The sequence below is a fragment of the Meriones unguiculatus genome, chromosome 4 (genome assembly GCF_030254825.1).
Source record: "Meriones unguiculatus strain TT.TT164.6M chromosome 4, Bangor_MerUng_6.1, whole genome shotgun sequence".
In the NCBI taxonomy this organism is placed as follows: domain Eukaryota; kingdom Metazoa; phylum Chordata; class Mammalia; order Rodentia; family Muridae; genus Meriones; species Meriones unguiculatus.
This window is the reverse complement of record NC_083352.1, coordinates 112,371,322-112,398,887: the sequence shown is the minus strand read 5'-3', so window position 1 is coordinate 112,398,887 and position 27,566 is coordinate 112,371,322. Positions and strand designations below refer to the sequence as shown.

Here is a 27,566-nt window from a genome sequence, read left to right as displayed (position 1 = left end):
GTACACAATGAGAGTTTCATGAGTCTCAGTTCCCAATTCTGAGTGATGTGTGTTGACTTTGACTCTGTATTCTATCCTATCCCGTCCTATCCTATCCCATCCCATCCCATCCCATCCCATCCCATCCCATCCCATCCCATCCCATCCCATCCTATCCTATCCTATCCTATCCTATCCCATCCCATCCTATCCTATCCTATCCTACCCTATCCTATCCCATCCTATCCCATCCCATCCCATCCCATCCCATCCCATCCCATCCCATCCCATCCCATCCCATCCTATCTTATCCTATCCTATCCTATCCTATCCTATCCTATCCTATCCTATCCTTTATATTCTACTGTACTTTATTCTTTAAAAGGACCAGTCTGAGCTGGGTGCAGTAGCTCACGCCTGTAATCTCAGCATTTAAGGAGGCAGAGGCAGGCATATCTCTGTGAGTTTGAGGCCAGCCTGGTCTACAGAGTCTAGGACAGGACAGCCAAGGCTACACAGGAAAGCCCTGTTGGTTCTCTTCCTGCTTGGGAACTGTCTCCCAGCAGCCCATGAAGTCAGGAGGGGCACTAGACGAAGATTGTGCCTGGAATGAGCACGGTACAGGGATCATACACCCTGGGAACCAGCTGATGGCTAATATGACTTTAATTCCAGAGAACAAAGCGGGGAGGAGCTCCAAGAATAGGTGTACATAATTGATTGGAACTAGACCCTCCAAGCATGCTTGATCTGTATTATGCAGCACACTCCTATCATATGAATGGGAACACAGTACCTAAGGATCAAATAGGTGCCGGGAGGGGAGAGATGGCAGGGAGATGTGTCAGAGGCCAGATAGCAAATGTAGTTAGGGGTGTGTGCGTATAAAGACAGTTTCCAGATGAAGTCAGATAGAGAGCAAGGGGCCCTGCTGGGAAAGTGGGAGTCCTGCCTCAGAACGGCTACAACTTCAACCAGCAGGCTGCCTCCAACAAACCCTGTCTCAAAACAGTGAATTAAAAAAAAAAAAAAAAAAAAAAAAAGACAGCTAAGTGTTAAAAAGAGCCTGGAAGAGATGAAGGCAGGACCAAGAAGCCTGGCTGGGGGCTCCTACAGTTATCAAGCTATGGGGGGGGGTCAGTTGGGCAGGCAACATTGGAAGTGGAAAAGCAGATCCCAGCTCTGTGGAGCCCAGAAGAAGCCCCGACAGGCCATTCACTTCAGCACTGCCTGTTGTAGGGGAAGGATGGCTGCAACTGGAATGCCTAGCCATAGACACTGGCCACTGCCCAGGCAGGATTCTTATATGGGATGTGGTCCAGGATGCAGCCAATGAGGGTGTGAGGGGTGGGGCAGGCCCATCATAGGTAACTCCGAGGTGAAACACAGAAAGGTAAAACAAAACACTCTACACGTGTGTGTGCCACCATCCCCTCCAAGAAGGGCAGGCGCACGAGAGCTGTAGGCAGGGATCGCCTCTAGAGATGGGGGGCTAGGACCCAGAGGCAGGAGGGGGACTTTTGGCTTTGATGTTCGATCCTGTTTTAATGGACCTCGGCTGGAGGTAATTTTGCCCTTCACTCCCACCCTTCAGCCCACCCCCACCAAACCCTCAGAGGCAGATGGAGATGTAACTGCAGGAGGGTGGTCTGGCATCCAGGGCTGGGGTCAGTGAGGTTGCTAGCATCTCACACAGCCCTCAGGACCACTTCAGCTGAGAGGGAGACTGAGGCGGCAAAGTTTGATCTGCGTGGAGGCAGCCAACTCCATTTCTAAAGGACAGTCTCCAAGCTGAGGGTTTGAAACATCCTTTGTCCTATAGGCACTGGTCATGGGCCATGGTGTGTGGGTGCTCACTTTAGCATCTTGCCTTAGGAAATAAACCATTAGCCAGCCTTCCAGCCTTCTTTTCTTTCTTCTTTCTTTCTTTCTTTCTTTCTTTCTTTCTTTCTTTCTTTCTTTCTTTCTTTCTTTCTCTCTCTCTCTCTCTCTCTCTCTCTCTCTCTCTCTCTCTCTTTCTTTCTTTCTTCCCTCCCTCCCTCCCTCCCTCCCTCCTTCCCTCCCTCCCTCCCTCCCTCCCTCCCTTCTTTCTTTCTTTCTTTCTTTCTTTCTTTCTTCTTTCTTGTGTTTGTTTGAGACAGTTTCTCTGGGTAGCCTTGGTTATCCTGAAACTTGCTCTGTAGATCAGGCTGGTCTCAAACTCAGAGATCCACCTGCCTCTGCCTACTGAGTGATGGGATTAAAGGTGTGTGCCATCACCACCTGGATACACTTTCTTTTTTTTCAAACCAAATAGAAAATGGTCTATGACATTCAGCCCAGGCGGGCCTTGGACTTACTCTAGCAGAGGCTGACCTTACACTGCTGACCTTCCTCCCTTCCTCTCTGAAAGCTGGGAAAACAGTGTGCCATCATGGCTGCTCTATGCAATGCTGGGGATAGAACCTACATGCTAGGCAGGTTCTCTACTGATGGAACCACATTACCCACTAGGAGGTAATGTGAGATTACCCTGAGCAGCATGTGGCTGAGTCCCAGTAGCATGAATGACTGTAGTTGTGTTGTGACATCAAAGTCACCCAGGTAAAGCTGCTCCTTGGTCTTCAGTACCATAAAAACCACAGGAGAGCAGGTGATTCAAGTTGCTAGGTTCTGGGGTTCACAGCAGTTGGAAACAAATGGATGTTCTTTACCTTGGTACTCAGGGTAGAGAGCTCAACACTGGTGGCTATTTCTGATCCATAGTTCTGATCAGCCTACAGCTATGGCCGATAGCCTGTGGCTGTGACTGGCCTGTGGCTATGTCTAGCTTGTAGCTGTGATGAGCCTGTGGTTATCCGTGGCTGTGGTTAGTCTTTGGCTATGGCTGGCCTCTGGCTGTGGTCAGCCTGTGGCTGTGGCTGTGGTCAATTAGTGGTATGGCTGTCCTGCACATGTGCCTCCATTGGCCAGTATACGTAAAAGAACTAGGATTCAACAAACAACATTTAAAAGTTAGCAGATCTCTTGTAGAATGATTCTTTTCCATCACTGTTATTATTTACATTTATCTATTTGAATGTGTGTATACGTGTGTGAGAGACAGTGAGAGAGAGGGGGGGAGAGGGAAAGAGAGAGAGAGAGAGAGAGAAAGAGAGAGTATGCCACAGTATGCCTGTAGAGGTCAGAGGACAACTTGTGGAGTTTCTCTCCTTCTACCCTGCAGGTCTTAGTGGTCGAACTCAGGCCACCAGGCTTGGCAGCAAGGGCATTTACTTGCTGAGCCACTTTGCCAGCTCCAGATTTCTGGTTCTCCTAAGATTCTTATGGCATTGAAATCCTAGGTCCCTAGGAGATAAAAACCAACTAGAGATGATAGCTTGGTAGGTGTGTCCTCCAGATGACCACACCCACCTTTTCGTTATTCTTGGAATCCAGGTTGCTCTGTACATCTGTCACCCTCTTGGCCCTGTGGTTATTTAAGCAACTTCCTTCTTTGACTGTTATTTTGTTTTGGGCTTTGGGAGACTTGAGTCTCCCGGAGCCCAGCTGCCTAGAGCTGCTGCTCCTGCTTCTCCTCCCAGGAGTGCTGGGATGACAGGCATGCACAATCTTGCCGAGTTTATAGCGAATCATTCTTACGATTTGGAAAGGGGTACCCAGGTAGAGCACATATAAGAGCCACACGGGCCAGCAGGGGGATTTGACTCATGGACACAGCCTAAGATGGCTTGTGTATTGGGGGTGACAAGCCCGTTGCATCTTTATGTACTTCCTTTTCCAGGGAAAGTGAAGCCAACCGGCATGGACCCTCCAGGTCCTCAGACTCTCAGATTCAGCCTTTCTTACAGCCACCCCAACCACCCCAGCCAGAAATAAACCAAACTCCACGCTCGTTTTCTCTGGATCTTTTATTGAACGGCAGACTTCATTAAGGGACCATTTGCTTGAAAATTCTTAAACACGTGAACTTTTTTTTTTTTTTTTTCACAAGACAGGACAGCAGCCGGAGGCCACACAAGGGTCACAAGTCCATCTTGCCACATGCAGAAGACGACATAGGGTTTTGTTGGTTTCCTTGTGTGTGCACTCATGTGCACGCATGAGCACACCAATGTGCATTGTCACATGTACAGGAAGGGCCAGAGCCCTCCATCGATGAAGGTTGAGCAGGACTTATGAACACAACCCAAAAAAGAGTGGCTGAGGACCCTGCTGGAGTATGGCTAATATGATTGGCTTGGCCCCCTTGAAGGGTGGGGCAATCAAAATGGCTTTGCTGGCAGAACGCCAGCTTTCTGCTGTGGGAGGGACAGAGGACTTGAGATGATGGGATTGGGGTGCTTGTCATTGAAAGGGGGCCTTTGGGGGCTCGGAGAAAAGGAGAGACCATTTGTTCTTACAGCTTAAGAAATGAGATATGGTTGTAGATACTGGCTCCCATGTTCCTGCCCTAGTCAAGTCCCAGACAACCCCCACCCCTGCAATTCCTTGGACCCTTGGCTTGGCCTACTCGATAGCCACTGTGGTCTGTAGGTGACCTCCCTGTGAACAGAAGTAGAGCAAGCAGGAAGAAAGCCGGTGCTGGCCAGCCTAAACATGGGAGGCGAGATTCTGAGCAGGCCGCTGCCCCTATCAGTATGTGGCATCAACTGTGGGCATTATTGTGACTCCAAAAGTGATCACAGAAGAGAGAGTATTAGTGGCGGCAGTTCAAAGAAAGGGGGACCCCACGCTTTCCTTCCCATCCAGGTGAGAGTCCAGCAATGCTCTCTTCACTCATCCACCCATCCACACATCCATTCACCCCAAAACACAGGCTGGATGACTGCTGTGTGCCAACAGCAGACTGTAGAGAGCCATGAGTTCTGGTGTAGAAAAAGGAGACTCCTTGCCTTTTAGTTTGGACTCAAGTCAAATGGGCCTAAAGAGAAAAAGGATAGTCTCCCGGCACAACCTGTAACTACATTTGGCTCTTGGATGCCTGCTGGTCTTGGGGGTGTGTGTGTCCCAAACCTTGGGGAATCCCAGAGGCTGGGAGCTGTGCTGTTGAGCTAGACCCTTGAGGCTGCCTGTCTATTCAGATGGAGCTTCGCTCAGGGAGGCAGGAAGTGCCTGAGTGGCTTGGAGCACATCTAAGTGGAACAGAATTAGGCGGTCCCCACATTTCCTTCAACTGCTCTGTAATTGCAGCTGAGTGTCTTGGGCAATGCCTCTGTGGACTGAGATTTTCAAAACTGGTTTCTGTCTAATTTAGTTTTAGAAGAAAGTGGTCCAGCCGATTCTGGAATACTGGCCTACCTTGCCTTTCAAAACCACTGAAGCTAACTGGACTTGGGCTCACTCTGAAGTTCACATGCCACCTCCTCCACACCCACCATGTCCAGTGAGGGAGAGCCTGCCAGCTCTGGGCTGAGTGGAGGCAGACAGTAGGAGCCAGGCCTTTTGGGGATGGATGTGCAGGTGCAGGCTCTCCTCTTAGAAGCAGCTGGAGCCTTGTTTCTCCACAAAGCTGGATTATAGCTACCTCTGCCTTTTTATATTTTTCTGGATTTATTTCTGGGGCAGAGACCTTTGGAGATCTTGACTAGGTTCACTTTATTTTAATGAGAAAAAAAAGAGCCCTTTGGGAATGGCGCCATTTGGGGTTGCCTGGGCAGTGGGTGGCTGGCTTGTGGGGCGATCACTGAGTCTCTTTGAGGGCACAGGGTCTAGGGGAAGGGGCTGAAGCACCATGCCGTGGCCAACCACAGGTGGGACTTTGTGGTTGGCCCTCTGCTGGCCGGGGAAAGGGCAGCGTGCATCTCTTTCCTGAGTGGTCCTTGTTAGGCCACTGGGAACGGGTTGGATCAATGGCTGGCAGGGTCAGAAAAATTGCAAGGAACAGGCTTAGGAAATTGAATCCTGCTGCAACCCTCCTGTTTTGGTGCCTCCTGAGAAGGCTCTGCCCTACGATCTGAGGTCCCACTAGCTGTGCTCCAAGCCCTTCTCTATGAGCGAGGCCTGAATCTGGACCCAGAATGGTCAAGACACTTGTGCAGATACCCACGTGTGCACACAAGGCCATGTACACACACACACACACACACACACACACACACACACACACACACAAAGAAGAAATTGCTTTGAGTTTCCAGTCCCATTCTGTAGTAGTTCCAAGGCCCATTTGTGCATTATCCAGCCTCCCTGGGAATAGCTGCAGTACAGTGGGTACTCTGGAGTCCCTTACCCATCATGCACTGCATTCCAGGAGCAGATCACCGACCTGATGAGAAAGGGCTTCATTGCTTTGAGTAGAAATGGACCAATTCATACTGAGTGGCTAATACTTTGGTTCAATTCCTTGCCCATGTTCTCCTGCTAGCTTTCAGATTACTTCAGGACCTTGACTGAGAGGGACAGACAGAGGTAGGGCTAGATGTGGAGAGGAGGGCTCACTTGACTAACGGCCCTTCCAAATTCAGTTCAAGTCGCCATTTGGAACTTTGGGAGAAATTCTAGGGCAGGGAGAGAAGGTCAGAGCGTAGCCCCTCTTTATTAAGAAGACAGCCAGTGTTTATTTATCTGGGCAGGAAACCTAGGAAACAACAGGACAATAATTTTTAATTTTGTTCTTATGCAAAAATTACACACACACACCCCCCACAGACACACATACACAGACACACACACATATGCGCACCAACCCACCCACCCACACCCACACACACCCACGCACACACATGCACACACACAAAATCTTGTCTGTTTTATATGGCTCTGGAACAAACCTGATTACCAGGGATTTTAGGGATGAGGAAACTGATTAGAATCACATTCCAAAATAATACATTCAGGGGCTGGAGATGGAGCTCAGGGCTGAGCGCTTGTCTGACACAGCCATGGCCCTACGGTCCCCAGCACCGCAAGACAGAACAAATCCAATGGGAAGAAAAGAGAGTCCAACCACCAGAATAATAAATTTGTGTGTGGGTTAGCATCCTCTTGGCATTCTTTCAGTGGGGACATCCTCACTGTCTGAGATGGGGCTGTCCTGGCTTGACTCAAATCTCTGGTGCTGGCAGAGGTTATAGTCCAGAGCTGAGGTAGGCAGGTGACTGGCTGAGCATCCCTTTCACTCTGTGTGGTGTCTGTGCACCACCTGCCCCAGGCTCAAAATCGACTCAGATGAATGTTCAGGGCTGACCAAGGTCTGGAGGCTTGGAAAAATGGAAGTTGGAAAAATACTGCCACCTTTGCTGCTGGTCTCATACTTGGCACTGCCGAGAGGGACTGGATGGGGAGGTCGCAGCTTTGGGCTGTCGTCTGGCCAGTGTTTTTTGAAATGGAATGGAGATGCAGCACATCCTTCTGAGGTTTGCCAGAAACTGCATATGCCCTGGTCCCTGGATCCAGTTGGTGGCTCTGGGAAGCAGGAAGCTGGACCTTGGTACAGTCTGGCCAAGGGGGACTCAGGAATGACCCTGAGCTCAGTCATTGCTCAGGGACAAGATCGTTTGTAGTAGGGTCTTGGCTCCAATATCTGGGAACCAGAAAGCTCAGTCCTTTAAGATCAGGAGAGGGAAGGGTGTGTGCTCTCCCTGCCCAGGTCCCAACTGCACCTCTGTGCACCTGATTTGCACATCTGGATTCTTAAGAGTAACAGCCAGGGGAACACATACCTGATAAGGGGACACAGACAACCACCCCCCGCAGTGCCAGGAACACAATCTTCCAGGATGTCAAACCCCAGTTTTTGCCCACCCCCAGACTGGAATCCCACAGAAGAAAAGAAAAAAACAAAAACAAAAACAAAAACAAAACAGCCCAAGGAACGAACAGTAGAAAGGAATGATGGAGAGCAGAAAAGACCAGCTATGAGCAATGATAAAACCCCCAAGATATTACTGTTACAAAAGAAATTAGACTCAATTGCCCTATTATAAATATACTAAAATACATATATATATATTTATATGAACAAAAAAATAGTCTACTCTGAGATGTGTGGACGTCCTAGGATATAGATGTTTCTGGAGCCAAAAAAAATGGCAACAGAAAACACAGAGGTAACTCTTACTTCCAGGTGTGGCCAGGGCTGGTTTGGGTGGCCCTGGCCTGGTGACATGAAAGCATTTGGGTGTTGTCATATAAACAGTAATAGGTTATGAGATGCCTGGAGCTAGAGTGTTCTATTGTCCTGCTGGGGACCTGGGAAGCCCCATCTTGCTCCTGCCAACTTCTCAGCTACAAACACACCAAGTACGTCTCTGAAGGAGTGTGTTCTAGAAGCTTTTCTGTGAGCCCTCCTTTGAGTCAATGTAGCCTGTGGTCACTTCACTCCAGACGAGTTGGCAGAGAAATAGGAAAGGAGAGAGATTTATATACCTATAACTATCTATCTTTATAGCTATAGAGAGAGTGAGACCTGGCTTTAGGGACCCTTGTCTGTGAATTTTAAATATCTCCTTGTTCATGGACTAGGCATTTCAGCCATGACCAGAGTCAGACAAATATGTAATAATTACAAATATCAGCAATACATTACAGTTGTAGAGAAGAGGATGCTGTTGAGTCTTTTTTTTTTTCTCTCTCTCTCTCTCCTTAGAAAGGCGGATCTTTTCAGGAGAAGGGGAAGAGACGAGGCTGCAGCTATGGAACACAGAAGAGGTGGAAGGTGAGGCTCAGCTGGAAAGTAAGCTCGGATTCCCAGCAACTGTTGGGGTGAGTGGAGTGCATTAAGGGTGGCTTCCTCATGACTTTGGTATCTCCTCTCTCCTCAATGACAAAAGTCCTCTTCTCTTTTTCTCTGTCTCCTCTAAAGGTGCTGAAGATGGAATCCCAGAATGAAATCTGTAGCCCAGATCCACTGCTCTGGGGACATCCAAAGATGAAAAGGTGGAAGAATTGGTTTCTCCTCACCTCTCCCAGGGGTCAGATTTCCCAGTGTGATGGGCAAGCGCAGCTGCCTGATGCCTGGCCTTTTCTGATGACGTGATGGGTGCCGGAACTCAGGTTCAGCTGGGTTCTTGATGGTCCTGTTGATTTCATAATCTCCACCACCAGGCCCTGGTGTTATTTGGGTACCTCACTTCCTTTTGCTCTGGTTGGGTCAGGCCAGGAGGAAATGGACCACCAACTTCAGGTGGCCTCTGCCTCCACACCTTGGCTCCCCTCCTCACTACTCAGATCCACCTGCCGTATTCAGCTTCATCTTGGTGAGCCTTATCCAGCTTACCCCGCACTTGTAAACACAGGTACCCAGGTCAGGTACATGCGGAATGAAACTGTGTTCCTTTTTAGCAGGTAGAGGGCTGGTAGGAAAAATTTACAGTAGTCTAACTTGAGTCACACGTGGGGAAAAAAAGCTATATTCCCACAGTACACACATACATAAGTGCAAGAAAAAAAAAGCCAACAAAAGCCAAAACAAAACGGAAAATTTTTACACATAGTTTACACTGTTTCAATGATTGTTTGTACAGGAACTCTGTCGGACTCTGCCTATTCAGCTGGGAAGGGCATTCTGAATCCGCCATTTGCTCTGTAAAATGCTACTTTAAGGTCAGACAAAGCACAGGAGAGAGGGACAGGCAGATCCAACGTGACACAAGGCAGAAGGGGCCTTTGGTTACAAGGAAAGTCGCACCAAGTGGTTCTTAAGAAAGAAAGAAATCATTTCTACTCTGTACACCCGCCATCGGTTTAACCAACAAATGAAATGCCTTGGTTTGAAGAAGGGGCGGTAACTTTCTTCTGGCTATATATGGCTATGTTAAGACGTGTTTACTTCCTGATATGTAAAATAGACTATATCATCAGTAGGAGTTTTTACAGATAGCTCTAAAAATATCTGAATCCGAAATCACAACTATTTACTTTTTATCAAAAAAACATTTGTTTGTTTTCCCTGAATTTTCACATTTGTGCTGATGGGTGACGTCTATGGTGATGAGAAACAAAGAGGAGACATGGGAGGTGGTCAGCAGAACGGTCCCCTGGTCACGTCAGCAGGCCCCCTGCACCAAGCTGAGCTCAGCAAGGGGGCTCTGGAGGCCCCCTGCTTCCTGCCTCCAGGGTGTTTCTGGTGCAGGTGACATCACGGTCTCGTGCTGTTTTGAGAAAGCTCTGAGGACGGTGACACAGAGCCAACTTCTCATTTTTTTTTTTCTCTTCCTCATTCACATGGCAAATACCAAGCTGCGCCCTCTGGAGGGAGGGGGGACCCTGGTCTCTGGAGAGAATGAGAAGTGTCGTGAATGGTAGAGACGTTTAAGGGTGGTGGATGACCGTTTAGCATCCTACCTGGGACAGGTGGCCTGACCTCAGCCGTGGAGACTGGAGGAGGCAGAACGTTGTGACCTAAGTGTGCTGACGGATGGATCACGCCATCGAACCACCGGGCAGACGCGTTCTACCGAGGACAGGTGATCGGGAGCATGTCCTTGCCCCATCAGGAAGACACACACCTGTCACTGTTCTGAGGACAGCGAGGAGGACACTACAGCATTTGGGACGTTATCCACTAACACCATGGTAAGAAAACCACATTACCCCATTGTACCACAGACAGACTGACCAACAACACCACCGCCATAATGATAGCATCGCGCAGACTGGTGTCACCGAGGAAGGGCCAACAACACTGTGCCGCTGGGTCACAAGCCGGCAGGACGACGCCAGGCCAACACGCTAGGACAGGAAGACTGACACCAGAAAGTACACCGGGACCTCTAGGGATACACATGGGTACTTATTGCTTTTGGCTGTGCCGTCTGCCTAGATGGCTGCAGGAAGGGGCGTCAGGCTTTCAGGACAGACAGAACACACAATGGCTGGTCGACAAGGAAGAACGGTACAACACCCGACACCCAACTCCTGCTGAGACGCGAGTGCCTCCTGCACACAAGACTTCAAAGAGAGCCCTGCCTCAAGGGCTGAGGACCCCTCCTGACCCATGCGGGGTGATCCTGAGGGGCCGTGAAGGAACCCCAAACTCTGATGTGGTGACGGTAGACCCACCGTGGCCAGAAACGGGCACAAGTAACACCCCAAGTGCAGGGCCAGCATGCGGCCCAAGGGAAATAGTGCTTGTTTTAAAGTGGGAGATCTTGACACTGTCCCTGGCAGAACCTAGATTAGAAAAACATAAAGTGCTTTTTATTAACTTATTATTATTATTATTTTTTAGCTTGAATACCACGAGAAACAAAGAAAAAAAAAAACTCCTTTCATAGTAGGTGTTCCCTGCTGCAACAGTACGCAGTCACAAGCCTGCACAGGGCAGTTCAGTGAGGCTTTTTTTTCCCTTCCTTTTTTCATGTAGAAAATGAAGTTTATTGTTTGTTTTTGTTTTTTTTTTTAAATGCTGTTTTTCAGTCACGCACAGTCTCTTTGAATAATCTATCTCGGTTTGCATATTTGACGCTTTCATATCTTTTGAGTCCAGGCTGGAGCTGTTTGGAACGCTCGTCCCTGTGGCAGCCCAGAGACAGTGGCCCGGTTTATCCCCTCGGCTGCGTGCCAGCCGTCGGAACCCTTTCTCCATCGCCAGGTGGGCAGAAGGACTTGAGTCCAAACTGTCAGCTCACCCTGTCGGTGTCTCGGAATACAGCCCCAGGGACCACGGAATACTGAACCACCGATGTCCCCTGCCGTTTAAGGTTATGCATTGGGGGTGTGGCTGATGGTGCGCAGAATTCCTCACGATCAAGAGTCCCCTGTGCCCTTCCAACAGGAGGATCCTGGTTTTTGGGGGTGACTAGGCGACACCCGATACTACTTGGTCGGCTCACTCTTTCACTAGCAGCCCCTTGCTCCAGCACCCTCCTCCAGCTGAAGCCATGAGAGACGGTGGTGGCTCACCCGAAGGCTGAGAGAGCCTCCAGAGGAGACTAGGAAGTACGTGGCCCAGGCTAGGTCTTAGTGGTGGCTGTCAGCTCCGCTCATGTCATCTCAGGAAGATGCTGTTAGCTGTGGTCCCCATGGCTGGTCACATGCCCACGGACCCGGCATGGCTCTCAGGGTCTCTCCTGTCACTGGGATTCTTCAGGGCCCGTGTCTCCAAGTTCAGGCCGAACTCAGCGGCAGGCAAGCCAAACATCCCTCCTCCCCGATTTCTCTTGCAAATCCCTGATTTCTCTGCGGTGGGGAGCTCAGATACTCTGATCCCGGGTGCTCCCGTGTGATCCTCCTCCGGGCAGCATGTGCACGTCGGGGGAGGTGTGGTTCTCCAGCTTGCATTTCTCTTGAGCCCCAGGCCCTTTCCCAGTCAACCCTTCGGAGGAGTAGACACAGTTGGGCCGTAAGAACTTAGGGGAGGTGGGCAGGGGGGAGCTGTCAAAGTGGTTCTTCTCCGTTCTAGCTCCAATGCCGAACTTGGGGCTGGTGCTCCCGTGGAGACTCTTGGGAGGACTGGAGTCCACGCTGTAGAGCAGCTGTCCCTCGTCGTCTGTGTCTGTGTCTATGTACTGGTGGACGCCTGCCTCAAAGTTGAACGCTATTGCTGTGTGTTTCTCCGGAGAGCGAGTAGGTGTCCTGGCACTTGCTGTGGTGTAGATGGAGGACTCTGGGCTCAGCACAGGCTTGTCTAGGAGGGAGGCGCACTCCAGCCCTGCGACTGCCGCGGCCGCCCCGCCCCTGTTCCTCAGAGGATCGTGATACATTCCCAGAGAGGGCAGCAGTGGGCTGGGATCGCCCTCCATGAAGTTGACCTTGAGCGCCCGAAGCTTCACGGGGTTGTTGATCTTCATGGAACTCCTGGGGCTCTCGACGAAGAAACCAGAGCGGCCGGCCTCAGGGGCAGGGTTGGTCTCCAGGATTCTCCCGCCGCTGGCACCCAGAGGCCCCCGCCAGCCTGCCTCTGGGGCTGTGCTGCCCCCAGCCTTGCTGGAGAGGGACGCCAGAGGACTGTGGGAGAATCTGGTGGCTTCGGGGAAGTCCGTGGCACAGCTGATGAAGCTGTCGATGCTGGACATGCTCCGCATGTCAATGACGCCCTCTGTGCGCGTGGGTAGAGGGGCCACGGGGCTGGGCATGCTTCCCATCTCCAGCTCCTCCTTCGGCTTGCTCGGTGGTGCCATCTCCTTGGTGTTGAGGATGGGTTGAGACTGCGCCTTGGCCATCTTATTGTACATGTCTTCCAGTTGCTGAACGTTCAAGTGCTGAGGACTAGAAGAGGATCTGGCCTTCTCTGGGGACCCCTGCTCCTTGGTTTCAAAGGACTTACTTGAGCTGGTTTCGGACAGTGCCCTCTTGGTCCATTTCCACTTGTTGGGAGACAGGTGGCTATCTTGCACTTTATCCTTCTTAGCCAGGTTCTCCCCATTTTTCTCCACCACGATGTCCATCATCTCAATGCTCCGGGCGAAGGCGTCCTTCATGTTCATAGACACGATGCTGCCATTCCTCTTGGCCCTCTCCAGAGCCTCTCTCCGCTTGATGGCTTTCTCCTGTCGCTTCTGCTCCTTGTAGAACTCGGAGAAGTTATTGACGATGATGGGGATGGGAAGAGCGATCACCAGGACCCCGGCGATGCAGCAGAGGCCCCCCACGATTTTCCCCAGCAGAGTCTTAGGGTAGATGTCCCCATACCCAACGGTCGTCATGGTGATGGTGGCCCACCAGAAAGAGGCAGGGATGCTTTTGAACTTGGTGTCATCCTCATCCTTCTCGGCAAAGAAGACCAGGCTGGAGAAGATCATGATGCCCATGGCAAGGAAGAGGATGAGCAGGCCCAGCTCATTGTAGCTCCTGCGCAGTGTGAAGCCCAGGGACTGCAGGCCAGTGGAGTGGCGGGCCAGTTTCAGGATGCGAAGGATGCGCATGATGCGGAAGATCTGGACCACGCGCCGCACATTCTGGAACTGCAGCACGCTCTTGTTGGACTCCGTGAGGAAGATGGTGACGTAGTAGGGCAGGATGGCCAGTAAGTCAATGGCGTTGAGCGGCCCCTTAAAGAACTTCCATTTCTTGGGCGAGGACAGGAACCTCAGCAAGTACTCCATGGTGAACCACGCGATGCACACTGCCTCCACGTGGGCCAGCTGCGGGTTATCCGTGCTCTGGCCGAATTCGTCCAGGCTTTGCAGCTCAGGCAGCGTGTTGAGTGACAGGGCGATGGTGGAGAGGACGATGAACATGATGGAGATGATGGCCAGGATCTGCAGGGAGAAGAGAAAGGCTCAGTCGGGCACCCACAAGAGAAAGCATGGCCTTCACACATGGCCATCGCAGCATCCAAGTGCATTTTAAACATCTCATCAGTTATGTCATGGCTGGCTGAGTGAAAACAGATAATTTCTCTAAACCCATTTGTGACACAGATGTGAAAACTGAGGCTAGAAAATGAAAGCAATTTCAAGCTTGTCAGCAAGCAAACCTTCTCTACAAAAACAGAGGGAAAATGCTGGCTGCGGCCGTGCCCCTCCAGCCTGGACAAAAATAAAATAACATAAACATAAAAAATAAAAAAATAAAAAGAATGAATGGGTGTGGCTGCCTCTCAATAAAATGTTATTTACAAAAATGTCAGGGGGCTAAATGTAACTGTGGGTATTGTTCTGAGGTGAGGTGCTGATGTCCAGTGCCGAGTGCTGAGCTGGGCAATTTTTGTCTCATGGCTTATTTCATTGTCATTTGTTTTTGCAGACGGGGTTTATTCTTGTTAACCAGGCTAGACTCTCCCTCCTTCCCCTCTCGCCTCTACCTTCCCAGTCCTAGAATTATGGGTGAGACCACCACACAGAGCTCATATATCATTTTTAGATCAACCCTATTAAGTGTTACTCACACCAGGAACCTGGGCTTTATGAGATACCAGCTCCCCGGCCCACACACCAAAGGAGGCGTTGTTAGCTCAGCGGAGGAGAGAAAGTTGGCATATGAGGGTCTGGAGAGATGGCTCAGTGGTTAAGAGCACTGGCTGCTCTTGCAGAGGACCTGGATTTGATTGCCAGTGCTTACAACTGTCTGCAACTCCTTTTTCAGGGGACCAGAGCCCTCTTCCGGGCTCTGCTGGCACTGCACACGTGTGGTACACAGACATACATGCAGGCCAAACACCCAAGAGAGTAACTACAAATCTTAAAACTGTCAGATGAGCCCTAAGGGTCATCTGCTAACAGAAAAAGCACAAGGTCTCTCGGGTCACTTTCCCATGGGTGCAGATGTCCCACATGTGTCTGAAGAAGGGGAGGGCAAATAGGAACTTTTAGGCTCAAGGGCCCAAGCTGCTTTACCAGCTTCACCATTTAGAGCCCTGGGTCAAGAAGAGGGCACCAGGGGTGGTGAGAGGGCTCAGCGGGTGAAGGTGCAATCACAAGCCTGGCACACACACAAAGGCGGAAAGAAAACTGATGCCACAAAGTTGTCCTCTCACCTCCACACAGACACACACTGTGGCCCACAGGCGCGTGCGCACACACACACACACACACACACACACACACACACACACACACAGATGATGATGATGATAGAAGAGGACTGGCCAAGAGAAGGGGCTCAATGATCATTTGTTGAGATCAATGAATCCAGTAGATATAAGGAATAGCTTTGGGGTCTTCTTGTAAAAAATATAAATCTATACTGGGTGGTGGAAGGGGTGGTGGTGGTGGTGGTGGTGGCGGCAGGGCATACCTTTAATCTCGGAGGCAGAGGCAGCTGGATCTCTGTGAGTTCGAGGGCCAGCCAGGTCTACAGAGTAAGTTCCAGGACAGTAGGGCTACACACACACACACACACACACACACACCAAACTGTCTTGGAAAAAAAAGTCCAGTAACATTAATTTCTGCTTAATGCATTTCCATGACTTCCCCGTGCAAAACTGAACTCTCAGGCTGCCTGTCGCAATGCCTGCATGTTCTCATTGGCCACCCGTCCCCATCCCTCTGCTACTGCCTGGGGCAGGGTGGGACAGCTCACAGGTTTGTGCTCTTGCCTGTTGCTGACTGGTTTTGGGGTGGACAGGAAACTCAGGCTCAGTCAACTCATCCTAGAGAACCTATGCTCAGGGACCCAGGGAGCAAATGGCTTGTGGGAGTTCATCACATGGCAATCCCAAACACTATCGCGCACCTCCCAAATAGTAGGAGATGAGAGGCCGTAAAAGTTCAGAGAGGGAGTCGGGGAGCGGATTCAGTGGGTGCAGAGCTGGCCTCGCGTAAGGGAGGCTGTGGGCTCCAGCCCCAGCACCGCATGAACCAGATGACGTTGTGGACACCTGGAATCTCAGCCATTTCTAACCAATCCTAGAGGCTGGGGCAGGAGTTTGAGGGCACCCTGGCCACATAGTGAATGTGAGGCCAGCCTGGGTTAAATGAAATCTTCTGCTCACAATAAACAAGCAAGCAACCAACCAAACAAACAACACCAACCTACCAACCAAACCCAAACCAAACCGAAACCATGCCTGTGCAGTCCTCTCCCTCCCTCTGACATGGTCTCTGCTATCCCTGGATACAAGGGGCGCTCCACCTTCAGGCCCTGGCTCTGTACTGCTGTACCATGGGGATTCTGACGCCTCATTCCAGTCATGTGTGAGCGTATGCACGTGTGTGTGGATGTGTGAGTACAGGCACACGTGCACATGTGCCCATTGCCACCCAGAACCTGTCGGTGCCAGGGAAAGGGCTGACCCTCAGCCTTTTTGGGCATCTTGCTCAGGCTCGGGCATCAAACGAGGCAAGCTGAGTGCCTGCAGCTGGCTGAGGACCAGCACAAACACCAGCCAATCGAGGAAGCCTATTCCGGCCTTCCAGTTGCTGCGCCTTGAGCAATCCCCTCCTCCCAGAGCTCGGCTTTCCCACAGCTGCCTGCACAGAACATAAGCCTGTTTCTCTTGGTCGGACACCAAATTGCGCGTGTTCCCGTTACCTACAGAACTCTGGGAAAAATTCACTCACCTTCTTCATTGCAGCCACTTTCTACAAAACGACACGCAAACCTGCCCGCTTTGCCTATCCAATGACAGATGCGTTAATTCCAAGATAATCATGTCATCACTCTTCATGAGCAGCTGTGCCCGGCTCTGCCATTCCTGGCCTTGAGTGCTGGGCCCCCTCCTTGCCTCAGTGTCCTTGTTTGTACAATGAGGTTACTTCCTAGAGTGCACCTTGCCTTGGGGACACTTAGGTACGTGGTTGCTCCAGCCCACAGGAGGGGTGCAACTGGTATCAGACAGGGAGAGGTCAGGGGTACCACCCAGTATCCCACAATGCACAAGGTGACCCTAGAGACAGAACATTATCCGGGCTAAGGTTGTGAAACTCTGCGGAGACCTGTGGTAGTTCTGGAGACCTGTGTCACCCTTAGCACAGGGTAGGCACACACTGGGCCTGAACCTGGTCAGCACAAGCACAGGCCTTAGGCTGAAACCTGCTGGCTCCTGCTCCCATCTCTGCTCCTGCCAGGAACAGATCTTGGGGTCTATCCCTTTAAGAGCCGGGAGATTCTGTTTCCTCAGAGGCTGGCAGGGGAAGCCTCATTTCTAACCCCAGACAACTCGGGGCAGCCCCACATAGCGTATAGTCTGTGTCGGGACTGAGTTATAGATGAAGCTATCCCATACCCGCCAGTGAAGGGTCTGTCACAGGAGGGAGTTATGGATCTGGCTGTGTGCACCCCATGGCTTGTTACCTCAAGGCTGTATCCCCGTGCATCCAGAGACAGGCCCTCCAAGTCCTAATCCTGGATCTTAGGGATGAGAGAGGGCCATTCAGTCATGGGGGTGGGAGCCCAAACTGGCCTTGCTCTCTGTAGGCCTGCCCTGCTGACATGGTTTGCTGACAAGGTTTCTTCTAGACCACCAAAGCCGTCAGAATCAGGCCACTCTTCCTGCCTGGAGAACTTCCAAATGTTAGGCCCTCTGTGCCTCAGTTTCCCACCTTGGTAGGGTGGCCATCACTGCAAGACTGAGGAAGAATCCATGGAAGGGCCTTAAATCAGTGTGGCACAGTTGCTCTTAACTGTTAATGCTTTTATTTATCCAAAGCTCTATATTCGTTTATAAACTGGCTGGGGACTTGGGTTCGAGTCTTAGTGATTATATTCATCAGCTGTTTGGCCTTGAACAAGCAAGCTACTTTCCCTCTTTGAGCCTCCAATTTTTTAAAAAAAGATTTATTTATTTATTATTTATACAGCATTCTGTCTGCATGTACACCTGCACACCAGAAGAGGACACCAGATCTCACTATAGATGGTTGTGAGCCCCCATGTGGTTGCTGGGAATTGAACTCAGGACCTTTGAAAGAGCAGCCAGCGCTCTTAACCTCTGAGCCCTCTCTGGAACCTGAGCCTTCAATTCTTTATCTGTCGACTGGGGTGGAAGTAATGAGCACTTGCCCACGACACTCAGGAAATCCACCTGTCATTAGGCCGTCGTGCAGGTAATCTGTTACTAACCCCTGCAAGCTTCATCCGAATCTTAGGCCCAGAAGGCCGTGTGTACAGGTCCTAGCATGGAAAGCCAGTCACCACATAAGGTCCTCCTGGCCCTGGGTCAGGCCCGGAAAAGTCCCTGCTTTCTTAGGATTGGAGCATCACTAGGTCAGAGCAGGACTCCAGGTTGCAGACTCAGAGGCAGGAGCCAGCCTGGGGTGGGGCGGGGTCTGTGCCCACATTCTCTTCCCATAGTGAGGTCCCGGGCCTTGGAGTGCCCTGAGTATGCCAAACAGGAGAGGGATATAAGAGGGACTCAGAGCTGTTTGGATCAGGTTTTCTTCAGTGGCTCAAGCCTAGTGACTGTTCCCATTGTTGCTGTCACCTCCCTGTCCCTTCTTTGCCCTTCCAATAGGGTAGGTAGATAAGGCACCAAATGTCAAATAGCATAGGGCTCAACTCTGAGAAGACTCAGCAGGGAAAGGAGAGGATGCACCCACCCATCGTCACTCGGCCCACCATGCTTAGCAGAGATGAAAGGACCCTTGGCAAATTACTTAGGGCATTTGGGGCTCCTCAGTCACTTCTCCTACGTGTGTCTAATGACTGTTTTTCCTCAGGGCTGCAGAGAAGCAACAACCAGAATTCTACCAAGCCGTGATCAGACAAACCAAAGATGGTCCATCCAGGGATCAGAACAGCCCTGAGCAAGCACCTTATGTCACACACTCAAACAGCTCAGGAAACGCTGTGAAAGAGGCATGAACTGAGAAGGGCTACAAAGCCCTTTCTTTAGTCTCAGTACGGTCATCATAATCATGACGTCACATCCCCTGCACTGGGCCCACACAGGACCAGTCCTAACTGCCAGTCAGGAAGAGGAAGGGACTCACAGGGGCCCCAGCCTTCACCTCTGAGTTACCAGTCACCGGTAGATCCTGGGAGAGGGAGATTCGGGGAGAGGGGAATTGTCTTCAGTTGTGTGGCTGCTGCTGAGCCCAACAAGATCCAAGCAACAGCTTCAAGGCCACGGTCACACAGACATCCTTGTTTAATCTTAGTGGGCCACAAGGCAATAAATAAATAAATAAATAAATAAATAGCTATGAATGTGAGAGAGGTTTGTGGGGTGGGCGGGGAGGATGAGAGGAAGGTGGGAGATGAGAGGGGTCAGTGTTTAAAGTGAGCAGATGTTGAAATGTTAACAATAATTTACAAAATTAAAAACCATTGCATTGTACAGGAGAAGTAAAGCAAGCTTCAACAAAATACGATAGGCAGTCATTTTCTGCAAAGGACATCCATTGCTTTTAGTCCCCATAACCTCAGGAGTGTCACAGGAGGGAAGGAGCTCCTCTGTTGTTATCTTTCTCAGACAGGGTCTCGTTATGTAGACCAGGTGGGACTCAAACTCAGGATCCTCCTGCCTTGGCCTCCTGGGAGTTGGGGGTCACAGGTGGCTGTGAACCCCCAGCTAGCTAGGGGCTTGCTACTTGCAAATGACGTCCTAGATCCTCTACCATCACCAGCCACCGCTGAACACTAAGTAATGCAGCATCGGTGAGAAAGGGAGGTCCAGGCAGGCAAAGACACACCTAAGCCAGCCAAGGAGCAAAGGTGGGACCTGCCTCCTTCACGGTGCCCCCAGCTCCCAAGTTGGTGCCTGGCAGAGCGGGCGCACAGAGCTGAGGAGGGAATGAACACACCAGCCTCTGCCTCTCGGGGTCACTCAGTGGTGGCTCTGGGATGTGGTTTCAGGCTGCGGGGGCACCCCAAGAAGTGCTCAAGGACGCGGGAAGGGGCTCCTTTTATGGTCCTTCCGCTTCCTGGGATTTAAGGGGGGGGGTAGAGAGGGGATTACATCAGGGAGTTTTAATTGGAAGGGTCACAGGAGCAGATCCGATTAAGGGATTGGGAGCAGCCTGAGGGGCTGTCCTCTCCCTGCCTGCTGCAAGGGCTGAGGGGGGAGGCTGGAGCAGCAGGGGATGATGGTGGGCACACGGGCCTGGGCAAGAGAAGCTGTCACAGGGGGACAGGGGTTCAGGACACTGCCCAGGGGCCACCCATCCAGCCAGAGCCATTTGCCTTAGTTGTTCATGTTTCAAATTGGGAGTTTTTGTTTGAGACAGGGTCTCATTGTGTAGCCTCTGCTGGCCTGACACTCACTACACAGACCAAGCTGGCCTGGAATTTGGGATTCTCCTGAGTGTTGGGATGGCAGGCATGCACCACCACATCCGGCTAAATTGGGAGATTTCACATAAAAATCCAGGTTTGCTGGATTCCCTCAGCAAATCAGAGGCGCTCCACCAATTTATACTTCTAGTGATGGACACTAGGTGGTGGTAAGGAGCAGCCACCCCTTCCCAGAGGCAGGCTCCCACGGCCTCAGGATCTTTGCCCCTCACCTTAGGCCTTCATACCCGTGTGCTGTTGCAGTCCTGGGCCATCCTGGTGCCCTGACAATGAGAATAGCTATTAACAGACCTGCTACTATGTGTGAAAAAAAAAATGTTTCAGAGATCTGCATAGAATTACAGCCTCTGCCTCTTTGGGTCACTCAGCAGTGTGTGGGGGTGTCCTACCATCCTTCTTATTTTGCCCTTATTCACATCTGGCCAATTCCTGCTCACAGACATTTCCAGGCTTGACCTTCCCTCTCCACCACAGGACAGCCATCACCCTGTCCCAAACCATCACCCACTTCATTGGTATAACTGCAAATAGATGTCTCTCCTGACCCCTCAAGATCCCTGTAAAGAGCACAAACCACAGTGTTAGTCTTTTCCTTCTCCTAGATGGACCATCTAGGATAAAGGCTCCATCTCCCAGCTTCCCTTGCAGCTATATGTGGTCCTGTGATCAGGTTTGGGCAGCAAAAGGCACCTGAAACTGGTGAAGACCCCTTCTCCTTTCTCTGTCTTGACGGCTGGGAGACAGACTGAGCTTAACCCCAGCACCAGACTGATCTTTTAGGGAGAAGCCCACTAGCTCTTGCTCTGTGTGGTTTGGGATCTCCAGCCACGGGAGCTTGGTCTGTATTCCCAGCGGCATCCGTCCCATCCACCCCAACTGTCCCCCAGGGGCACAGGCTTCCCTTCTCTCAGAAATGTCCACAGGGTATTTCGGCAGCATGTTTTCCAGAGATACTTTCCAGTTTGTGGGTATGGACTGAGCCTCAAACGTGAGTCCCCAGGGCTGATGGTAGACCTCAGCAAAGCCACACAGAACAAAGATGGGCATGGTGGCACACACCTGTCATCCCAGCACTCAGTCTAACATGGGAGAATTGCTAGTTCCAGGGCAGCCTGGGCTACGCAACAAGACCCCATCTCAATGAATGAATGATGGCCTGGATGTGGCTCAGTGGGTAGAGCGCTGATCTCGCATGCGCAGAGCCCTGGCTTCCGCCCCCAGCACCACATAAAACAGCTGTGGTGGGGCTCTCGTCATCCCAGCTCTTGGGAAGTGAAAAGGAAGGTGGATCACAAGTTCAAAGCCACTAGAACACAGCTTAGTGGTGGAATGACTGCCTGGCATATTTGAGGTCCTCAGTTCAGTTCCCAACACCACAAGAACAACCAACCAAACAAAAGCCCAGCGCTGGGCCAGCAAGATGGCTCATGAGGAAAAGTGCTGGCTGCAAAGCGAGGCGGTCTGAGTCCCCTCCTGGTGCCCACACGGCTGAAGGAGAGAACAGATCCCCACAAGTTGTCCTCTGACCTCCATGTGCACACTGTAGCATGCACGCACGCACGCGCACTATGGCCTGGACACATGCACTCACAGTGAGTGAGTTCACACACGCATGAACACTGTGGCGTGCACACATGCACACACAATAAAATATCCTTTAGGATATGGAACATAGCTGTGCAGAAGGAAGAGGTTTCCCTGTGGAGGTCAGGGGCTGGGGATCGTCTCCCTCCTGTCTCCCGAGCGACCAAGCGAGCGAGAGGGAAGCAGAGGTCAACCCTGGTCTGCCCGGGGAGGGTGGGGAGGAGGTGCTCTGAAGGTTCCTTCCTGAAAGGGAAAGCCAGGGACTCTGCCCTTCCCGCTGGGTGACTGCCAGTCCCCTAGACCTGCGGAGGACACGGGCCGTCAGGGGGCCGATGGGGCTGTCAGTCAGCGCTGACAAATGGCGCAGGCTGTCCCTGCTGCAGAGCGGCACTGAGAATACAGTTAGGAGGTGGTGTGTGGCTGGCTAGGCAGGATGGAGCCCACAGCTTCTAGAGCCTCAAGCCGGCACCTTCGACCCCTGGTTTGGAGGGATGGGGATACAGGGGCCAGTCCCTGAGAAGCTAGCCTTGGTGTTTCGTAGCTGAAAGCGCTCCTCCCCCCATCCCCGTGGGTCAGGAGAGATGCTGGGGGTGGGGAAGGGGGAGAAAGTGGGGGAGGCGACCATGTGACTATGGCTAAAGCTACAGCAAGTGCCCCAGGAGGGCCATCCTCACTGCCACATTTGCCGGCAGACGCCCGTGAACACGGAAGAGCACCAGCTGCTGGAGCGCTTTCTCACGTCATCCACCTACACCACCTGAGGAAGAGACAGCAGACTACGTTGTCCAGGCTGGCCTTGAACTTACGATCCTCCCACCTCAGCTCCTGGTCCAGCCGGGATGACAGGCCTGGGCCCAGCCTCACCCCTGTCTTTTTTCTTCACAAATTTAAAACAAGAAGGTGGAATGAATAAAAAACCATTTCGGCACTGCAGCGGATCGAATCCAGGGCCGTGTGCATAGGATCAATGATGTCTGGAGATGAATGGTGACCTATGTCCAGCAGGAGGGGCCAGCAAACATGCTGGTTAAGTCCCTGCGCTCTGGGCTGCAGTGTGGCTCAGTTGGTAGTGCCTGCCAAGTGTGCATGACTGTCACCTCAAATAGCGGCTTAGGTGTTTACAACGGCCCATTCAGTCTTTTCACTCACTCATTTACTCATCTGAGCTCAGGCTTGAAGGATAAGGAGAAGCTGGCCCGAGAGAAGCATCCAGCTGAAGCAGGTGAAGGAGAGGAGAAACATCCAGGTGATGAAAGGCCCCGGGGCTGGGCAAGTGTGTTTGGGGGGGGGAGGAGGGAGAGAGAGCTGAGGGGCAGACACAAGGGGGTCCTTTTACCCTAAGTGCAGCCCGAAATGACCACTCTCAGCAGAAGAGCGTTGCCAGGACACCCTGGAGAGCGCCACCATTTTTGTCCTTTGAGAGAAGCTGGCGACGTTGAGCTGCTCCCACGAGGTACTGTGGGCAGCAGAGTGCAGCCCCTCAGAACGAACACCGCGAACATCACGGGGAGGCTTAGTCATGGGCCTGGGGGTGCTGCGTTACCGTTCAGGGAAAGGAAAGGAAGCTGCCTAGAAGGGGAGCTCCAGCTCCAATGCTCTGAGCTTGGGCCTCTTGCTCCCAGAATGCTCGCTCTCCCTACCTCCTCTCTTCCCCCATTCGCTGCATCTCAGGGGTGAGCTCCTCGTGGGCCCAGGGCCACTTGAGGGAAGCCACGTGCTGCAGGCAGCAAGTGCCCGTGTGCTATTCTTTCATACCAACAGAACCCCAGTTTTCAACTGCCTAACAGATACTCAGCTTGAAGATTACATTTCCCAGCCTTCCTTGCTTCTAGATGGTACTCATGTTTGGCCAGTAACACGGGAGTGGGAAGGGTTGTGTGGGCTCTCGGAAATAGCTTTAAAACAGAGAAGACTGCTTCCTCTTTCTAGATTTTTCTTCATCCTGCTGCCAGGGATGATGATATGATGGCTGGAGCTATTGCAGCCATAAGGCGTCATCATGCTGAAAGCTGTACTCTCCAGGAGAGGCTGAGAAAAAAGACGAGATGAGCCTAGGGCTGTGTGGGGGTTGGAGAGATGGCTCAGTGGTTAAGAGCACTGTCTGCTCTTCCAAAAGACCTGGGTTCAATTCCCGGCACCCACATGGCAGCTCACAACTGTTTGTAACTCCAATTCTAAGGGATTTGAAATCCTCACACCAATGCACATAAAATAAAAAATAAATTATTAAAAAAAAAAAAAAAGCCTGGGGCTGTGATGACCTTATGAAGCCGCCACACCACTCCTTGAGTGGTTTCTCTTTAGAATCTAGACAGGAAACATCTAGAGACTAGATGTCTCTGGTAGGAATCTGTACAGCAATGGTTACCCCAGCAACACCTCAGGAAATGGAGTTTGTGGAGGGCTGCTTGCACGTGGGACTGTCCAGCCGTCTGACGGGTGGTCCCACTGAGGCAGGAGGCACCCAGTCACTCAGAGACCTCAGACAAAGGAGCCACCAAGAAGGGCCTGCAGCTTTCCTCTGCTCCTCCTCCTGTCCTTCCCTGACCCCAACTGGCTTCACTTTTCCCTGTTGCAAAGGGGAAGTAACCCAGGCTTTGGTGCCGCCCTGTCTGCTGACCCCTGGGCTGGCCCGGGAGTTCTTTCCCTTTCATTTCACATGGGAGGAAATGCCACCTCCTCAGGAAAGTCTGAAGTGGCTTTTCCAGGTGGAGTCAAACACTCTTTCCCGGTGTCCTGTGCTTACTGTCCCACCACCACGGTCCCGACAAGCAACAAGCGACAAGCGACAACTAGATCTTGTCCCTCCTTAGAGTCCCGCTCTGAAGCCACAGAGGCTCATGTGGCCCTGTCTGCGCTGGCCTGGCTGGCCTCTCAGGTCCCCCCAGTCTTACCCACCGTGTCGCCTCCTCTGGTCATAGCAACCATCTGCCCCTCCACACGCCAAGCTCTCAGGCACAGGTTGATGTAATAAACAAGTAAGATGGCGGGGACATGAGCTCACACGGCCTGCAGGGCTGCTCTGAGGAGGTGATCTGTGAGAATTCGGAGGAGCCAGAAAACTTTCCAGGACAAGTTGTCAGCAAGGGCAAAGATCCCGAGGTTGTGGAGAGATTGACGCCCGAGAGAAAGAGTAAGGAGAGCCCTGGGCCTGGAGCTAGGGTGGAAGGTGAAGGCTGTCAGAGGATGAGGCGGGCCTCACAGACCTGACGAGATGCATTCTGGGAACCCCGGGAGCCTCGGAGGGCTCCCTGGTCAACTGGTAGGGGGTAGTGTGGCCTAACGGAGCTTTGGGACCTGACACGCCCCTCCCACTCCCTGCATTTAAAGACAACCTGGAGGAAGGCTGGAGTGGAATCAGAGGTCTGAGCGAGGAGGAGGCCAGAGCAGGTGTTCGGGAAGGCGATGGTGGATGCTATGGACTCAGAAGCTGAATTCAAGGCATACGCTGGGGCTGAGGCCAAGCAAATCGCTGATGGGGCAGATCTGTGGGGTGTGGGCGAGGAGAGCCACCGGGAGAGCGGGGGCATTTCCTGAGACAGGGATGGTGTGACAGCAGCCTGCTCTGCGCTCACTGCGGGCAACAGGGAGCTGTGGGGACTTCTGAGCAAAAGTGAAGTTATTCAGCCTTGGCCAACATTCACGGGCCATCTCCCTCCTCCCTCACAGATAGCTAAGCTTCCTCTAAGCAGCCATGAAGTCCCAAGGCACACACCTGCCCATCGCCAGGGTGGGCACAGGGACCCGGGCTGTTCCCAGAGGCCTCCCTTCTCCTCAGCTATTTTCCTTACCGAAGGTCATTTAGGACGTGTTCCTTCTTTCATTGCCTACTTTCCCCTCTACGAGCTTCATGAAAGGTGTGAGCTTCTTGTCCCCTCTTTGTCTCTACATGGTCTGCACACAGTAGGTGCTTAGTAACTATCAAGGAACCAAAATTTCAAAATAAGTAAGTGAGCAGCACAGGGTCACCGCAAAGGACCAAGGGAGACACAGAGTACCATGTCCAGTATGCAGCAGGTGTCTAATAAATGCAGGCAAAGAAAACAGAGCCATGTTCACAGGCCAGGGTATAGTGTCTGGAGGGTGTTGAGGCTATCCTAGAAAAGGAGGAGCCTGGAGTGGAGCGTGGCCTGTCCCACACGCTCTAGTCCCTCTTGGACATGCTGTCTGCATTAATCCCACTAAGCGTCACCCGGAGTGAGCACGCACCCTGCTGGCTTTAGCGTGACCTTGACTGGAGGTCCCGAAGCACCATGATGACCTGCTGCAACCAACAGCCGAGACCCTCTCTACCCCTGCACCACGGTTCTCCTGGCTGGGTGTCGTGGTTTCAGGGATGGTGTCAGGCCATTTGTTAATTCACTCACTCACTCCTTCAGCAAGTGATTACGAAACCCACATCACCCTCCTGGTGCCATCCCATAGCTGGAGGACACAAGAGCAACCAGACAATCAGACCCTGTCTTCGTGTGTGTTTGTGTGACATTTTGGGCAGGAGAAGCAGACATGCCTCTCAGGAGCAGACCACTCACATCACTTCAGAGCTTCAAATGCAAGAAGATGTTGGCAGTGGTGACCGGGTGACGGAGCCATTCACTGCGATGACAGGGGCTTCTCTGAGGAGTTGCTATGGACCGGATGCCCTCTGACCCCCAGGGTTCACCTGTTGGAGACATGGCTCTCAAACATGGCAGTGTTGAGGTGATGGCATCTTTAAGGGGCTGGTGTGTGGTGGAGTCTTGGGTCTTGGGACTCTCACATTAACCCTGGGGAGAGGACTGATTATAAGGCTGGCCCTCTGGCCCAGCCTCCAACCCCCCTCCTTCCCCAGCCTCTGGGTCCCTAACTTTCAGCCCTCTGCCACGTGATCTCTCGTCTCTCTCAGATGCCAGCCACTGCAGTGCCACCTGCCAGGAAGGCTTGCAGCCAAGGGGCCCTCACCCAGGCCCGCTCTCTGCTCTTCCAACCCCCAACCTGTGACACGGTGAGCTAAATAAAGCTCCTTGCCCCAGGGATTTTCTTACAGTCATGGAAAGCAGACTGAGAGTGGAGCGGCTGTCTGAATGAAGAGCAGAGCTGTCTGTAGCCTGGGAGAGGCACATCCAGGCAAAGGGAGGGAGGGGTTTTCATCACCAGCCCCATAGTCCCATGAGTCTGTGCTGTGACTTCCATTCTGTAGACGGGGGAAATAGTACTGTTTGCTGAGCGCACTCACGCACCGTGTGCCACGTTCCGTTCTGCGCATGTCACACACATCACGTTCTGGGTGCTGGGAAGGTGGCTCAGCACCTCCAGCTCCAGGGGACCCGGTGCCGTTCTCTGCCCTCCCTGCCTTATCTTCATTTCTTTCTAGCAAGTTCTTACTGATCCTTCTATTTCTGAGGCCCCGGGTCAGCTGCTGTGGGTAAAATGGCACCCAGTTCCTCTGGGACAGAGCACATCTGAACCAGCGGAGGGGTTCC

The 27,566-nt window shown here is 52.0% G+C and overlaps 1 protein-coding gene across 2 annotated transcripts in view; it reads right to left on the bottom strand.

The window, feature by feature from the left end:
• Positions 1-3,926: 3,926 nt before the first annotated feature.
• Positions 3,927-27,566, bottom strand: part of Kcnb1 (potassium voltage-gated channel subfamily B member 1) — an 86,211-nt gene continuing 62,571 nt past the window's right edge. For both annotated transcript variants that reach the window (XM_060382803.1, XM_021637817.2), the window contains exon 3: positions 3,927-14,102. In XM_060382803.1, coding sequence (XP_060238786.1) covers positions 12,096-14,102 — 2,007 coding nt within the window. In that variant the 3' untranslated portion in view covers positions 3,927-12,095. The remainder of the gene's footprint in view (positions 14,103-27,566) is intronic.